At 43.0% G+C, this 17,498-nt stretch overlaps 1 protein-coding gene across 7 annotated transcripts in view; it reads right to left on the bottom strand.

Annotated features, from left to right (window-relative positions):
* Window positions 1–17,498, bottom strand: part of IQCH (IQ motif containing H) — a 210,626-nt gene that overhangs the window by 18,885 nt on the left and 174,243 nt on the right. For 3 of the 7 annotated variants that reach the window (XM_029236988.1, XM_029236989.1, XM_029236995.1), the window contains 2 exons: window positions 6,563–6,733; window positions 1,942–1,947 (listed from right to left, as the gene is read on the bottom strand). The exons of 1 other annotated variant lie outside the window; for it this stretch is intronic. In XM_029236988.1, the coding sequence (XP_029092821.1) occupies window positions 1,942–1,947; window positions 6,563–6,733 (177 nt within the window). The remainder of the gene's footprint in view (window positions 1–1,941; window positions 1,948–6,562; window positions 6,734–17,498) is intronic. 3 more of the 7 variants (XM_029236990.1, XM_029236992.1, XM_029236993.1) reach the window with 1 other exon arrangement.

The raw sequence follows: 17,498 nt of genomic DNA, 5'->3' as shown, positions 1-17,498 counted from the left end.
GCTCACTGTCCAGTATTACTGGACAGCAAGTAAGGACAGGCTATCCTGAGGTTTCTTTTGCTCTACAGAGACAGACTGCAATTCCCCCTCCTCCCAGTCCTGGGCTTGTGATTCATAAGGAATCGGAAAGAAAAGCCAGGATATTTGGTGTATGTCTCCAAGCGACATCATCTTTTCCATGACCATCACCGTCCTAGTCCAGACCATTATGGCCTGGAGGGCAGCTTCTTCTTTCTACTAGGGAGGTGGGGATGCAAGCAGAATTCTATAGTGGAAAGGTTATACAGAGTCAGAATCACTGAAGTTCAAAACCTGACTAGGCCACTTAGTATATGTGTGATCTTGAATATGTCATTTAACTTCCCTGACTTTTGATGATTCAATAAGCACCTAGCACCTGATACACAGTAGCTACTATTGTTGTTGCTGTTTCTTTGAAAACATCGCAGGGCCTGGAGCATTGTAGACCTACACCAAATGTAATTTTCCAGGCTATTCCTGCCCCCACTGGTACCTGGGATTCTGAGCATTAGTACCACATTGAGTATTTCCCAAACTCAGGTTGGTCAATGCTCAGAAATCATCAGCGTCTCCTCTTTGCCTTCAAAATGAAATCTGGACACCTGGCTTGGCTGGAAGACTCTCCCAAACGTTCTCAGTGGACTGCTCCAACCACTTCTCCCACTTCCTTCTTCCCAGATTCTCTGCCCCAGCCCAACTGGTTCATAACAGACCACGGGCTCTCTTCGGCTGCTGTCCTTTCTGCTGGGGGAGGTCTCCCTCTCCTTGCCATGGTGACTGCCTTAGTCTTTAAGGCCAGACCAAGTTCTACGTTCTTAGTAAAGCATCCTCTGTCCCCGCCTGTCCACAGTTGTTTCTCCTAAGAACTCCAGCAGCAGGTTAAGGGACTGTCACCTAAATGGCACTTAAATGAGACCTTGTGCTTTTTCCTTGTGTATGTGCTATCTATTTTATATTTCTTTTCAACTCCTCGAGGACAGGGACTTTGTCAAATGTCTCTGTATCCTGGATGCTTGGTGAAATTGCTGGCTTATCTTTCTTTTTTTTTTTTTTTTTTTTTTTTTGCGGTACGTGGGCCTCTCACTGTTGTGGCCTCTCCCGTTGCGGAACACAGGCTCCGGACGCGCAGGCTCAGCGGCCATGGCTCACGGGCCCAGCCGCTCCGCGGCATGTGGGATCTTCCCGGACCGGGGCACGAACCCGTGTCCCCTGCATCAGCAGGCGGACTCTCAACCACTGCGCCACCAGGGAAGCCCGCTGGCTTATCTTAAGTGCTTAATAAATGTGTTATAATAATGCAAATAAAGATGAACATATACAATACACCTACTTTTTTTTTTTTAAAGACTTAACCAACTCTGCAGTTCCTACAGGAAAAAACCATCAATGATCTAGTGTTGTCTTTTATCCAGCCTGATAGCACAGGTGACAGTATTGTCTCGAGGATTAGATGAATTTGTAAAGACCTTGGAACAGTGTCTGGCACAGAATAAGCACTCAAAAACAAGTTAGCTCTTATTAGCATTTGTTAAACTAAATAATTTCACAAATAAGATAAATTATTTGAAAAACAAGACAAAACAACAACCAACTAGTAAGTCTTTTCATCAGAAGGGGACTTGAATCAGAAAACCTGGACTTTGCTACTTACTTAACTTTATGATCTTGGGCAGTTCACTTACCTTTGAATAGCCTTACTTTCCTGATCTGTAAAATAGGTATGATAATCCATGTCTTATCTAATTCTTGGGGATCAAATAAGCTCATGTCTATTTAAAGTATAAAGCATTATACAAATGGAAAACATTTTTAAAAGGCTGACTTGTGTAATTGACTCTCTTCTGATGCTGTAAAATCCATTTAGGTTTACCAAGAAAGTCATAACCTAAAGAATTTTATACCATCGGAAGACTCCTCCACAACCATCTGGCCCGTTCAGTGCTCACTGAGTCCTGGCCTAGCTCGGAGCAGATTAGGAGCCAGTGGATAATAGTCATATGCCTGAAAATAACCTCATCACACAGGGAGATGAAGCCTCCTTTGGAAGAAGAGCTTTTTCCATGGCCTCAACCAGAGACTTCTTCAGGGATGAGCTGAAGCTGTACTCTGGGGTTGGGTCACTGACTCTCAGCCAACACAAGACAGGTTGGGTAGCACAATGCTGAGACACAAGCTTTAAAGTCTGACAGGCCTGGGCTTAATTCTGGCTTCCATACTTGCTTGTTGAGTGACCTCCCACAAGTTGCTTAACATTTCTTAACTTCAGTCTTCTTATCTAAAAATGAGCATAATAACAGCACCTGCCCCATATATTAGGTTGTATAAAGATTCATGTAAAGCACTTAGTTAAAGTACCTGGTGAGGAGTAAAGGCTCAGTACATTTTGGATGTTATTATATGCATTATAGCTATACGCTGGCCTATCTGGGTCCTTTGAAAAACTTGGAGCTCTTTGCTACTCATCCTTATATCCTCTGCGCTTAGTACAATGCCTGGCACAAAGAGGTGAACTTTTACTTCTAGTTGATTCTGGCTGAAAGTATTAACTGATAACTAAGGTGATGGCTGATGAGGACTTAGCATGTGACCTGTCACAACAATATTACTCCTTTCTAAAAGATTCTGCAAGAAAAAGGCCATTCAATGGAAGGCTGTGGAACAGAGGGATGGGCCCTTCCTATGTCCCCTTACAGGAAAAATTCCCTGTCCCCAGTACCCCACTGTACATGACACTGCCTGGGCCAGGCTTGATACAGAGCCCTACTCTACAGGCCCCATAAAATCAAATGCCTTAGGAGACCCTGGGGGTCACTTAGGTCTCCCTTATTTTATAAACAAGGAAACTGAGGCCAGAGAGAGGATCAGAATTCATGACCCCTGACTTAGAACAGTGTTGTCCTCTCCAAATTCCCACTGGCCACATTTGGAATGTGTGGGAATTTCAGAGGTTAGCCTTTTCTAGTAAAACAAGGGGGAAGAAATAGAAGGCAAAATATTATTGGTAGAAGTCTAGTTTTATTAAACTACCTTTCTAAATCACAATCTAACAAGAATGCTTCAAGCCAAATAAAGAAAGCTCGAAATACTCCTTTTCACTGGAGAATATAATTTTGCTTCAGCCACAATTTAAACTGATTTAGTTCTGAGCACCGGCATTTGAAGTGTGGAGCATATTCTGTTTTCGCCATGATACTTGTTTTGACAGTGATGCATTTCAGTTGACATAGTTGAAATCCTTATGTAATAAATCTCTGCCTGAAAATTAATCATGTTTATAATATTCTGCGAATTAATAACACCCATTGCTCAAATCATTAACTTAAAAAAGGAGCTTCCAGAATCTGTTCTCGGCAGTAAGGGACCACAAATAAATGAACGTTTGATAAAATAATCCAAGTAGCAGTTTAACAAGCGTAAACTTGAATGTGGTTGCAATAACAGAGAACTATTGTTTAAGGGTTGGCAGAGGCCGATGAGGTTCTTATTTCAGTTAGGAAGCAGGCATCCACATGCATAATGAACTGCTCTCTGAATTATTAATGTGTTGCTTATTTAGCCTCATCTGTCTAGAAGATAACGTATCCTAACTCTAATGAGTGATTGGTTTTGTACATAATTACAGTAGCAGCAGTAGTGGGGAAATGCCTGCCTTCAAAGAAGGGGTTCTAAAAATAAAGTCATCACATAAACTCTGTTGTTGCATTCTATCAAAATCAAACCTGAAGCATTTGAGAATTCATAATAAATTACAGGAGACAGAATCATTATTAACATCATAATTTAACACAAAAGGTTTTACTTAATCATTCATTACAGATCATGTGCTGTTAAAATGCTTATAAATGACTGGGGTTGTTTTAAGATGTTTGCAGAGATGGTCCCTTTTGGCCACTCACCAACTGTGGTATGGAGGGTCCACCAAGAGAGAGGAAGAGTAAAAAACAGACAGAAAAGGGTAGCAATTTACGTCCAGTCTGACAGAACGTTAATTAAAAGTTAAAAAGCCTAGGTGATTCCTTTTCATTTTCAAAACATGTACATCTGGGACTCATCTGATCTTGTTTCCACCTTCAAGGGGTTATTTGTGGAGGACACTGGATCAGAAGCCCATGCACCTGGTCTAACCCGGTCTAAATGAGAGTGGTTTGCCACCTGTTTCTAATAAGGGGACAATGGCTCTTCTTAGAGTTCAGAAAAGTTTTTGCTTTTCCCCTGCACAGCGTATTATCTAAATGAATAGGCCAAAACTGGAAACCTTTTATAGGCATTTGTTCTGAATGTGCCCTCATTATCACTGTAGTCCTATCTGTGTATTTCCTTTTTCTTGTCTTCAAAGGGGGCTGCCAACTGACTGTAAACCTGATGGCATCACAGTCTGTTCACACTTGTTCAGGAGCTTCAGTTTGGTTGTAAATTGTACTGTGTGTGCATGCGTGCGTGCGTGATTCTTTGAAAACTTACCTGTCACACGTGCACATATGCATAGGAGCACGTGTGTGCACCACATGTACAGTGGCACCAGGGTTAGAACCTCCATGTATCTTTCTAAAACCAAAAGCACTTTCAATTTATTCCTGCATCAGAAAACCTGAATAGCTCTTCTTCAGTGACTGTAGAGACATTTGAATTATTGAAGATCATAATGTGTCCCTCTTGTGTATGGGCAATTCCTAAAAGTGTTTAAGACTCTCGATCACAGGAGAATTCCTGTATGTCACCTGTAGCTAGGATTGAAATCTATAGGCAAGATGGGGAAGATGGGAGAGTGCTTCTAATTCAAAGTACAACTTCTGCTTACAGCCTTCTGAAGCAACATACTTAAATGCAGCAAATTGTCTTTGGAAGTCTTGCGTTGAATATTAACTCAGCTTCCAGCTTCCTTTTGGAAATGGCATGGAGATAGGTTCACTAAGCCAGAAGGTCTCAAGTTCTACTGCTGTCCCTCTGGCACTGAACTTAGGGTCTTGTAGGTCCCTTTGGAGAGGACAGAGGCCACAGGTGGGACCGAACCTGGGAAATTCCTGGCAAGGTCCTGGGACCTAATTAAAAGAGGCCTGTTTCTCATTCCTAGTCCAACTCTGCTTCTCTTCTTAATAAGTAAAGAGATCTAAGGTATTCCCATGAGCAATGATACCTCATAGGACAAGTGGATTGAGCAGGAGAAGGAGGCTGTCGCCTGAGTCCCCCAAGACATCTGGCACCCTCTCCAGGCTACCCTTCCAAGTGTACACCGAGTTCCTGCCAAGGAAGGTGATGTGGGGATCCTGGGCAGAGTCAAACAAGTGTTCTTTAAATCCAGAGGTGTCTCTTGGACCCAAAGAGACTCAACAGAGAGGCAGGAGATACTGCTCTGAAAAGATATCTCTAGGGCACTGGAGTGGGGGTCCTATTAACCACTGGCATTCCTCTTTTATCTGCTTGACATATTTGGACCTCAAGTAGAGCTTCATTTGCAAAAAGGGCATGAAGCCCACTATTGTAAGAGAAGGTAGAAGAAAGCCTCTGGCATTGTCAGAGCAGCTGTGGCTTGAGCCCCAATCTGCTGTCATATCCCACCTACAGGAAGGGCCATCTGGTCCTCTTGAACTTTGCTCTCCTTCCCCAGGAACAACCTAGCCCACTGTCCCCACGGAGGTTTGCCCTTTGTTATCCAGAGTCCTGAGGTTGGTAAACCTGAACCAGTCCCAGGACTACTGCCTCTAGCCCCCTAGAGATGGCCTAGTGATGAGAATGGGGGATTGGGCCACAGATCACAAGGGGCCTCATTAACCAAGCTGAGAAGTTGGTATTTTCCTGAAGATGACAGGAGTCATTTCAAAATCATAAGTAGGGGAGCAGCATGCTCAGATTCACTTTTCACTTTAACCACCTTGACAGGAGGCAGAGAGTCTTAATGAGAAGCTATTGTAACACTAGTGTGAGACCATGGAAGCTGAAATGAAGGCAGTATCTTTGACGGGGGAAGGAGGGGTCAGAGTCGAGGCATTTTAGCAGCTAGCATCAACACGAGCTGGTTGCTGACTGGATGTGGTGATATAGGGTGAGTGATCAGCTTCTGGCCTGACCCGCCAAGAGGAAGTATAGGGGAGGAGAGACGGTGAGTGCAGTTTTGGGTAGTTTGACCCTTGAGGACTCTTGAGACATTCTGTTGAATATTGAATCTAGGAGTCTGAGGCTCAAAAAAGAGACTGGGGCTAGAAAAATACGGGTTTTGTTGGAAGCTTCTGGTAATTGAAGCAGTGGGTATAGATGTACTTGCCCTGGGAAGCGAGCTGAGAAGAGAATGGAGGGGAACACACAGACATCCAGCCCTGGAAAGCCCCATGTACTTTCGTCCTTCCACATAGTGCTTGCCCTTTCTGGACGCCGCCTCCCCTTTCCTACATTCATGTACCAGAAGCCCATTTTGGTAGGTTCAAAGACTTGCCTGAGATTCTTTCTTCTCTCTGGACCCATAGAGCCTGGCACACAACTAGAGCTCAGTAAATGGCGAGTGAGTATTGCTGACACTGAGGAGAATCAGGAAGCATCGGTCACTTACCGGCATTGCCGCAGCATTTAGGTGGCTCATTTTCTTGTCTTTCTTGGGAACAAAGCGGGGCACTTCAAGGGTGCTCATACTGCAATCCAGGTGGCCGTTGGTCAAGTATAAGGTGAGCTGAGTCAGGGCCAGCTGGTCACTGTATGAGAGGTTGAGGCCTGTTGCCCACACCTGAGTAGAACAGGAGCCGGAGAAGTGAGGGTGTGATCAGTCACCAGGAGAGAAGGCCCCCACCACCTCTGACCACCCCTGACCACCCCACACCACACCAGACCCAACTACAACAGTGAACATGTGACTTAGCGGAGTAGATGTTTTTGCTTCTGTTTCTCCTTCGTTCAACTGAGGGATAGAGTCTCCAGTCTGATTCTCATCAGAAGATTTAAGGTTCTGGAGGTTACACAATTGGAAATACCTGTCCAAGATAATCTGATGGAGAGGCCCGGTTCCGAAAGGCTCATGTGCACTTTGATTTTTCTGCCTGTGGTTTGTCACTTCTAAAGTAGCCAGTGCAATGCTTGCTACTGAGAAGTGAAGCTGGATGGGAACTCTAGAGGATGGGGAGTTCAAGCAGAGCAAACAGAGGGGGAAATATTAGAAAAAGGCAGTTTGCCCTGAGTGCGTAAATATTAGAAAAGGGCAGTTTGCCCTGGCTTCAGAAAAAGCAGTGCTGGCTTCTCTGGGAATCTCAACATGATTCTTAAGGGAAACTTAGGGTTGGCCTACAAGCCTTAGCTCTACCACTATTTTTACCTTAAGGGTGCAGGAAAGTCACTTCACCCACCCTACAATGTCACAGTATCCTCAACAGGGAAACGAAGATAGCATCCACCCTAGTTGAATCCCAGGGTCATTAGAAGGATACTATAATGCAGTAGAAATTAAAATGCTTTGATAAACAGATATATATATAAGCAATAAGTTACTCTAAGCTACTAGATAATTGAGTAATGTCCATTAACACCTTTGACAGATACTTAACTGAGCATCTACTATGTGCTAAACTGCTGATGGCAAAGTGGGTCATATGGTACCCTCTCTCCTCTCCTGTGGCAGACCGTCCTTAATTTCTCTTGTCACCTCTCACCCCTACACTGAATCCAGAAGCACCTCCAGAATCCTCCTGAGTTCAATGCTCAAGGCATATTATTGTGCTAGTTATCCGAGTGTAAAAGGTAAAGAGACACGTCAAGAATGGGAAGACAGATAGAATCATACTCAATTGATTACAACACAATGAATACTTGATATGATAAAGGGATGGAACAAAGTAGTACCAAAGCAGAAAGGACAGGCTGAGTTCGTCTAGTTTGAACTCAGGGCTGCATCATGGATAGGCCATGGATAGGCATGTAGGAACATGCAATATTCCCATGTATCAAGTACCTACAGTGTGCCAGGTGCTTCACAAACATCTCAGATCTTTATAATAACCTTAAAACAGACAGAAAAGCATTATAATAACCTTAAAAATAACAGCTCCGTGTCACTGATAAAGAAACAGAGGTTCAGAGAGGTACCCATGTCCACACAGCTAGGAAGTGGTGGTGCTGGGTTCTGAACCCAGTTCTGCCTGGCTCCAAGTCCACCCTCTGCCCTTTCCCTGCTGGTGGAGATGGCTTTAATCCTGGCCCAGCCAATCCTTACCCAGGACTAGTTTCCCACTCACACTAAAAGCTAAAGCTGCAGAGGATCAAAACAGGTTCTTGTTTAATATATCCATGCCATGGAAATGCCTTGTGGAGAAAACATGAAGTATTGTGTTTCTGGAGTATGCTGTAATTAGCAGTAATGCGTTTTCACTGTAGGAAGTTGGAAACGAACACATTTTCATGAAGACTTGATTAAACAGTTTTTCCCCTTAGAAGGCCTACATGTGCCCCCCCACACCAACTCGGTGTGTTAAAATACAGAATACATCTGCCCTAGAGTGGACTCCTCTCAAACAAATCTAGCAGTGAGTGACTTGAGTAAGCATGGAATGTAAATGGCGTCATTATAAGGATATTAAGAGGTCAGGCTGTCAAGGGCCCTTGCTAAACTGATGCTAATTTCAGGAGTCATATTCGCACAGTAATGCCCTTTTATAATAGCAAATAAATCACATCTGCAACAATTGTTAAATACTAACTGCCAAGGATCTGTTGCAGTTGTAAATATCCTATTTGTCAACTTAAATATTTCCTGCTATATTGCATAAAATGCAAATCAGATGGGGACATCTACTTTTCCTTAATACAAGGAAGTGAACTTGCTGTTCTTACATGTCTGGCATTTTTTTCCAGAGCTTCTGTTTTGATGTTTCAGTGTCCTTGATCTAAGAGAAATGCATATAACAAACATTATTAATATTATGTTAATAATATTAATGTTTTGGTGACGAGGATTTTAGTGGGAAGGCAACCAAGGAGTCAAGAGAGCCTGAATCTGGCCCTCTCAAAGAGTGGAAACTTTAACGGTTATTTAAGCTCTCTCAATCTCAGTATCCTTAAGTGTAAAAGGCACAAATGATAACACTACCACAATGGGTTTTGAAAACAAAATAGAATAAATGCGCATAAAATTCCCTTGCATATTATAAAGTTCAATACAGATGTTATTGATGATTACTAAACATTTCCTTTAAGAGGAGTAGAATCTTAGGAGACTCATTTTCAGTTGCCTATGTAGTTATTAGATTGCTTCATTTAATAGCTGTTTTCCCCATTCATAATCATTGTGTTCAACCTCACAACTCAATCCAGTACGTGGTTAGGTTTGAACAAAGTTGCTATTACTGTATCTCAATTTGAACGATGAGGATACTGAGATCAAAAAGTGGTTTCGTGGTTTGCCTAAAATCATAGAGCGTAGGCCAGAACTCTGGTCTTCCTGTAGACTCAAAATGTTTTTGCTACCCCAGGCTTCCCTAACTCCTTGTCACAAAGGAAATAGAACAAATTTCTTCACGCCTTTTCCTCAACAGCAGGCTTGCCTGAATTGCTCAGATAATTGTTCTGTTGTCCATCTGGTTTTTCCATTGAAGACACCGCCTGAGGCATCTTTGTTTTGCGGACAGGGGTTCCCATTTCCCCCTCTAGACTGTCAGCCCTTTAGGGGAAGCTGCTGAGTCTTTGTCTTCTGACAGCTCTCAGTGTCTGGGGCAGGCTGGCTCCCAGCAGGGCAGAGCAGCACTTCTGATGTTTCACTGTGAACTCCTTCACAACCTTTCAGGGACCGGGTTTCTTGAAGCTGGTTTCAGATTCAAATACAGCAAATATTCATTGAACATCTCCTCTGTGCCAGCCCCAGGCTTTCACACATATCTCATTTAATCCTATTCTTGATTTTGGATTTCGCTGTTAATGTTTAGAACCTAATTTCACTCTGCATCACAATTTAGATGAGCGATGATGTACATAGAAAGGCACTACGACTGGGGATGGAGAGAAGTGGATATATTTTTAAATGTTTAGGAGGTGGCTTTGACATGACTTGTAGGACTTGAAATGACTAGTTTGACAGGTTAATTGGTTAGATGTGTGGTTGAGGGAAAAACATCACTGAAGGTTAGCGCTGGAAAGACCCTTAAAAATTATAAAATACAGCTGGTTTATTTTATAAATGGAGCAACTCTAGTGTGAGAAGCAAAGTGGTTTGCCCTGGGCTTCAGAGCCACATATCAAAGGTGTGGGACAAGAAACCAAGGTGTCTCAGCTCCCAGTCATAAAGCCCTTGTTGATAGTTGTTTGATATTCAAAATCCATTTTTTAAAAAATGGCTGGAACACTAGAGAGATTTACATCAAGGCCTTAAGAAGCATGAGCAACATAAAAATCTTCATCTCAGCACTATTTGTAAAACTGAAAAATTGCAGCTGTCCAACATTTGGGCATTGGATAAGGAGATTGTGACACACCCAAGTGATGGGATAGTCTATGATATTATTAAAGACAATGATTGTGACTCACTTTTCATGATGTAGGAAGATACACAAAACAGCAAGAGAAGGATATAGTCATATGGGCAATATGACTTCAACTTTGTAAAAATAATACTGTATCTAGAAAAGACTAGATGGGAATATTACAAAATGTTAACATTAGCAGATTTATGGTAAGTAAAATTATATATAGACTCTCATGTATATTCTAGATCTGCACTATCTAATATGGCAGCCACTGGCCACGTGTACCTGTTGAGCACTTGAAATGAGGTTGGCTCAAATTGAGATGTGCTATAAATGTAAAATACACACAGGATTTTGAAGAATGTGAAATATCTCATAATAATATTTTATACAGATTACATGTCAAAATGATACTATTCTTGGTTATGTTGGGTTAAATAAAACACATTATGTATTAAAATTATTTTCATCTTTTTCTGATTACATTTTAAAATGAGGCTACTAGAAAATTAAAAATTACACGTGTGGCTCACATTCTATTTCTAATTTGATTGGTTGCAAAAAAAGTCCACTGCAACTTCAGCGAGGGGCAGGGCCAGTAGGGGTGGGATGGGGTGGGGAGAGGTGCTGCAGAGGCCCAGCTCTCTACTCCCTGACCTGCGCTGGGCTGGATGCTGTCCTCACTGCCACTGTGTTGGGAGACCTGAGGCAGGCTGGGCGGAGCACAGGGCAGAAGGCAAACCAAGAAACTGCAACAACCTCATTGCCTTTAAACAAGCATGTGAGAACTGAAGACAGGGTCAGGCAGAGGCGAGCTTGCCCAGAATTGTTTGTTCCAATTCTTTCCAAGGTTCTGGGTCCTTCTTGGGCTGCAAGCTTTGGAATGAAATGGTAATAACACACTTCTGTGTGGGGAGGTGAGGGAGAGAGGGTCCTGGTATTGAGCTCTTTTTGCCTTAGGTGCTCAAGGCGGATGGAGGCCGCCTGATCACCCCTGCTGCTTCTGCCTCTTTCCTGTGACAGGCAGGATGGATGGGTGGCAGAGGATATAGATGTGGGCAGATGTGCTAAGGCCCTACATTCTGTAACTATCTCCAAGGGCAAATGAAGTAGCAAAGAGTTTGGTCTTGCCAACCTTCTCTATGGGCATTGGGGTAGGTATGGGACCGAGAGAGTAACTTATAGATTAAATAATATTTGTTGAAGAATCATAGAATTTCAGAGCTGTCAGAGTCCACGGGTGTTTTGCAGACCCATCTCTAGGTTTTCTTTCCTCTTTCATCTTTATTTGTAAGGAGAAGAATCTGACTCTCCAGACAGGGTAAGTGACTTGCTAAAGGCCCTACTCTTGGTACCAGGGTCTAAGACAAATATTCGTGACTCTCAGCAAAGTCACCTCTCTGGGCCACTTTCCTCGACTAATCACTGGGGATAATAGTCCTGGTGGACCCTCCCTCAGTTGCCTCTAGATGCAGCTATGAGGCTACCTAGGAAGATTCCTAAGCATGTGTAGAATTTTTTTTGATTTGAAAATTTTATTTAGAACCTTTCATTCTGAGAATAAATTTAGAAAAAGAACCAGTAGGTTGTTCAGGCTATTCATAGTGTTCTTTTTTTCATTCAAATTTTTAAATTGAAGTATAGCTGATTTACAATATGTTAGTTTAAGGTGTACAACATAGTGATTCAGTAGTTTTACAGATTATAATCCATTTAAAGTTATTAGAAAATATTGGCTATATTCCCTGTGCTGTACAATGTATCCTTGTAGCTTATTTATTTTATACATAATAGTTTGTACCTCTTAATCCTTTACCCCTATCTTGCTCCTCTCCCCGTCCCTTTCCCCACTGGTAACCACTAGTTTGTTCTCTATTATCTATGAGTCTGTTTCCTTTTTGTTATATTCACTAGTTTGTTTTATTTTTTTAGATTCTACACATAAGTGATAAGGAACAGTATTTGTCTTCTCTGACTTATTTCACTAAGTGTAATAACCCCCAGGTCCATCCATGTTGTTGCTCGTGTGGAAGTTTTTTAAAAGGTAGACCTCCAACTAAGGCTACTGAGAGATGCAGCACTGAGATGCCATAGAGATGGCATCAGGCCTTTAGAACAGAGGGCAATACACAGCCCACCCTCCTCAGCAGCCTGTTGTGGCTGAGGGATGTGTGTACCACCTCCCTGCCCATGTTCATGTCTTCATTCACAGTCCCAACGTTATAGGAAACCCACCATTTGATCACTTGATTCTTTCTAGAGCAAGACCAAACCCTCAGTCAGACCCACAGCTATGCCTAAGCTATGGAGACCAGGCCACCTGCCCAGCTCTCTGCTGGCTGGGCGATACAGCCACGGGTAGTCAAGGTTCCCTCTGTCCTTACTGGTTTGGCTAGATACAGAGCTGGGGGCTTACTTCCTACTTATTAACTGTGGAGGCTGGGAATCCATTGGAGGGTGCTGAGCAGAGGAGTGACATGATATCTCATATTTTTAAAGGGTTACCCTGGTTGCGGTGGGGAGAAGAGACCGTAAGGGGACAAGGATGGAAACAGGGAGGTCAGCAAAGAGGCTGTTTGCAGTAATCTGGGTGAGAGATGATGGTGGGTGGTCCAGCACAGTATTAGTAGAGGGTGGGAGAAGCGGTCATATTATAGATACATTTCAAAACTAGAACCTAAAGGACTTATTGATGGGTTGGATGCAGGTGTGAGAGAAAGAAAGGAGCCAAGGATGTCTCCAAGACTTTTGCCCTGAAAAAATGGAAGGGTGGAATTACTGTGTACTGAGTGGGAAAGATGGCTAGAGGAATAGTTTAAAGGGTAAAATTAAGATTTCAGGTTTTGGAGTGTTAAGTGTGAGATGCCTTTGTTGAATGGTGTTCTAGAGGATGGGATGGGATCTCAGGCACCTCTTCTCCTTTCTCAGCTGTTAAATCAGGAGGATGTGCTTGGCTGGGTTGGGAGGGATAAAGCAGAATCAGTCCCTGTAGGGAGGCATCTTTTTCGCTGCTGTTACTTTTGGGCCTCGGGCTCAAGGGTCTCCTTGGTTGGGGAGAGGCAAGGTCTGTAGGACATGGGGCCTTCCCTAGGGGACATGCTTCTCAGCAGGTTTAGGTCAAGATGAAATAAGGCTGAGAAGGGTAGGGGCAGCTTGGTAGGGAAAAGGAGTGATGGCAGCTTGAGAGCGATAGGGACTAGAGAGGCCAGTGCCTGGAGGGAGGTAAATGTCTTCACTGGATAGAAAGAGCACTGGACCAGAGTTACAGGACCTCACTGGAAGGGAGTGTTGGCCTCGCCACTTAACTGTCTGTGTGATCTTAACTTCCTTCCCCTCTCTGGGCCTCAGTTTCCTTGTCTGTTAACACAGACCAGTGGTCGCTATCTCTGAGGGTTGTTGAGAAGATCCAGTGACTACATGAGATATTGCATGAGACTATTATTGTGGGGTCTGGCAGAAGCAAATCTGTTTGGATTTGTTCCCTGTGTGACTGCCAGAAGCTGAGTCTGGGGCAGGAGTAAGAACTCACTTGCTTGGCTCTTGACTTCGGTATTCTGGCCTGATTCTCAGAGGTAATGTACACACTTAACTCTTCTCAGATGCTGTTTAAAAACAGGCTCCGGAATCCCGGCTATCACAGAGAGCATACTTTCTTAAGCAGCAACTAAATGAGATCTCTTCCCGTCACTAAATCACCAAACAGCATCAAACTCTCCATTGTGGTAAACAACACACCTGATACTTAATTTTAAGGCAGGTGGTACACTGCACTGTAAGAATTTTTACGTAGGAAAATATTACTGTGATTATAATATTTGGTAAGAATTGTTTGTATTACATAAAAATATCTATAGATAGGCAGAGGGGACTGCAGCCTCTTGGCCTGTTGCCACCTAGTGGTGGCTTCTGGGATGGCCCAGTCTCTCAGAGAGGTGAAGAACTGCAGTTACTGCTGGATGGGGCAGTCACCCAGGGCCTCAGTCAACAGTTGACACTCCTAGTATTCATCTTGGAGGCCTTCCCCTCTGTCTCTATTAATCCTATGTATCCTTTTGGGCATGATTTAAATCACAGCTCCATAAGGCTGTCTCTGAGCAACTAGAGTATCCATTCTCTCTCCCACCCACCCTGGATACTCCCTTATATTGGGCCTTTGGAGTTCATGGGGCCAAAGGCAGCAAAAAATCTGGGCCCTACCACTTAGCACTCAGGGCCCAGTAATCCACCATGCCTAGGGCCGCCGTGATTTTCAAAGGCCTTAAAAATATTTGGATTCTGAAAAAAAAGTTACTGGCCCCCAAATATGAAAAGAAAACTATCAAATAACTAAAGTATCAACAAAATTGACATCTCATTTAAACACAACACAACTCTTTTACACAGTTATGTCTACGTCACATCCCATGAGAGTGCATTTGTACATTTGATGTGATGTAGGGTAATGGAATCTCTAAATCTGAAAATATTCAGGGCCCAAAGAGGTCTATTTAAACAGCTCTGTCCTGGCAGACCTAAAATGACATTCATCATTCCCACCTCCTCATTTTATGGTCGAGGACTCTGAGAGGTGAACTGACTCACTCAGGTCCCACAATTAGGGGAAGAGCTGGAATCAAGTTTCCTGATTCCTGCTCCAGCTCTTTCCATGACACCTAATTACCAGCATTCATAGTCCAATTTCTATATAGTGCCAGAAGCTTCTCTGTGACCTTGGAAATTCTTTCAGGATGTGTAGGAACTATATTCAAAATTAATTTGGGGATCCAAAATGGAAAATATTGAAATTTAAACCTGCACCATCAGCAGTTGTACTTAGTTTTCCACTTTTGTAAAAAAAAAAAAAAAATCACAAAATTTTTAACATACTCTTGCCTTCTCTGCTTCCTTTTTCCAAGCTTCTTCCACTACCTCTATAAATTTATGATTTTCTATTACTTTTGAGATTGATGGCCTAACTGATATTATTTGTATTCTTAAGGTACAGAATTACATACTCATTTCTTTTTTCCTTTTAGTATTTCCTCACTTTTTTATTATGAATTTTTGGAAGGCCATTTTCTTATTTTGACATTAAGCAGTAAGCTATAATAAACATGAAAACCCAATTTTTATAACCTGCTATGCGTTTCTGGGACTAGTAAATTATATATGCTTCTTCCATGCCAATTCAATATAATAATCCCATGCTGTATATAGTTACTCTTCTTCAATATTCACACTCTAAATGTCAGGACTTGTGAATGATTTGCTTAGTTGAGAAGTGCTCTTTTAAAGTTACTGCAAATGATCTCTAAAAGGCTTTTGTGTGGATTTTCAAGGCAGAAGGCTCTTGTTCTGGAGCTCCCATGGGGGAGGATTCCTGTGCCCAGTCCTTGTGGACATGGAAGGCTGTCTTGCAAAGCGAGGTGGGGATGTGCATGAAGCAATGGCCCCATCAGTTCAATGAGTTGACAGCAAGTTCGGCATTCCCTCGCAGTTTCCTTGACAGCTCCAGTAAGCGAGAACATTTTTTTTTTTTTTTTGCTGTACGCGGGCCTCTCACTGTTGTGGCCTCTCCCGTTGCAGAGCACAGGCTCCGGACGCGCAGGCTCAGCAGCCATGGCTCACGGGCCCAGCCACTCCGCGGCATGTGGGATCTTCCCAGACTGGGACACGAACCCGTGTCCCCTGCATCGGCAGGCGGACTCTCAACCACTGCGCCACCAGGGAAGCCCAACCAGAATGTTTTATAAAGAACAACCTTGGTTGCAGACTATGTGGGCAAGAAACACAGGCTGTGGGCTTGGAGGTGATCTTGCCCAGCCTCCTCAAACCCCAGGCACAAGACTCCAAGAGGGGTAGAGACAAGAGCTCAGAGCTCTTGATTTCAAGTCCAAGGCAAGTTTGTTTACATTTGGGAGATTCCTAGAGAGAAGAATCAGACCTACAGCAGGGTCCTCTGGTTCATATCTGAATCCTGCATAAAACCTAGCACAGCACTCCTGATATATATGTGAAATAAATCTTTGTTGGATGATTCCATTAAGTAACACAAGGAAATAAATCTTCCCTTTAAAACACAGACAGGAGAGATACCACGTCAAACCTACACAGGTGGCTGAAATAAAAAAGACAATAACAAGTGTGGGCAAAGATATGAAGAAATAGGAACCTTCATGCATTGCTAGTAAGATTGTAAAATGGCGCAGCCACTTTGAAAAACAGTTTGGCATTTCCTCAAAGAGTTGATGTAGAGTTACTATATGACCCATCAATTCTACTCCTAGGTATGCAACCAAGAGAAATGAAAACATGTTTACACAAAAACTTGTGCATGAATGTTCATAGCAACACGATTCATAACCATCAAAGAGGAGAAGCAACCCAGATGTCCATCAGCTGATGAAATGGATAAACAAAATGTGGTACATCCATACAATGGAATATTATTCAGCCATTAAAAGGAATGAAGCACTGATAAATGCTTAAACATGGATGAACCTTGAAAATATTCTGTTAAGTGAAAGAAGCCAGTCACAAAAGACCACCTAGTGTATGATCCCATTTATATGAAATGTCAAGAATAGGGAAATCCATAGAGGCAGAAAGTGGTTTTCAGTGGCTGGAAGGAAGAGGGTATGGGAAGTGATTTCTAATGGTACAGTTTCTTTTAGAGTAAAGGAAATGGTCTAAAATTAGATAATTATGATGGCTGTATAACTCAGTGAATATACTAAAAGCCACTGAACTGTACACTTTAAAATAGTGAGTTTTGGGGCTTCCCTGGTGGCACAGTGGTTGGGAGTCCCCCTGCTGATGCAGGGGACGTGGGTTCGTGCCCCGGTCCGGTAGGATCCCACATGCCATGGAGCGGCTGGGCCCGTGAGCCATGGCCGCTGAGCCTGCGCGTCCGGAGCCTGTGTTCCGCAATGGGAGAGGCCACAACAGTGAGAGGCCCGCGTACCGCAAAAAAAAAAAAAAAAAAATAGTTTTATGTATATGATATCTCAATAAAGCTGCTACACACACACACACACACACACACACACACACACACACACACACACA

This window comes from Monodon monoceros, unplaced genomic scaffold (genome assembly GCF_005190385.1).
Source record: "Monodon monoceros isolate NGI ecotype Baffin Bay Population unplaced genomic scaffold, NGI_Narwhal_1 Super_Scaffold_21, whole genome shotgun sequence".
Classification (NCBI taxonomy): Eukaryota; Metazoa; Chordata; class Mammalia; order Artiodactyla; family Monodontidae; genus Monodon; species Monodon monoceros.
This window is presented reverse-complemented; position numbering and strand designations above follow the sequence as displayed.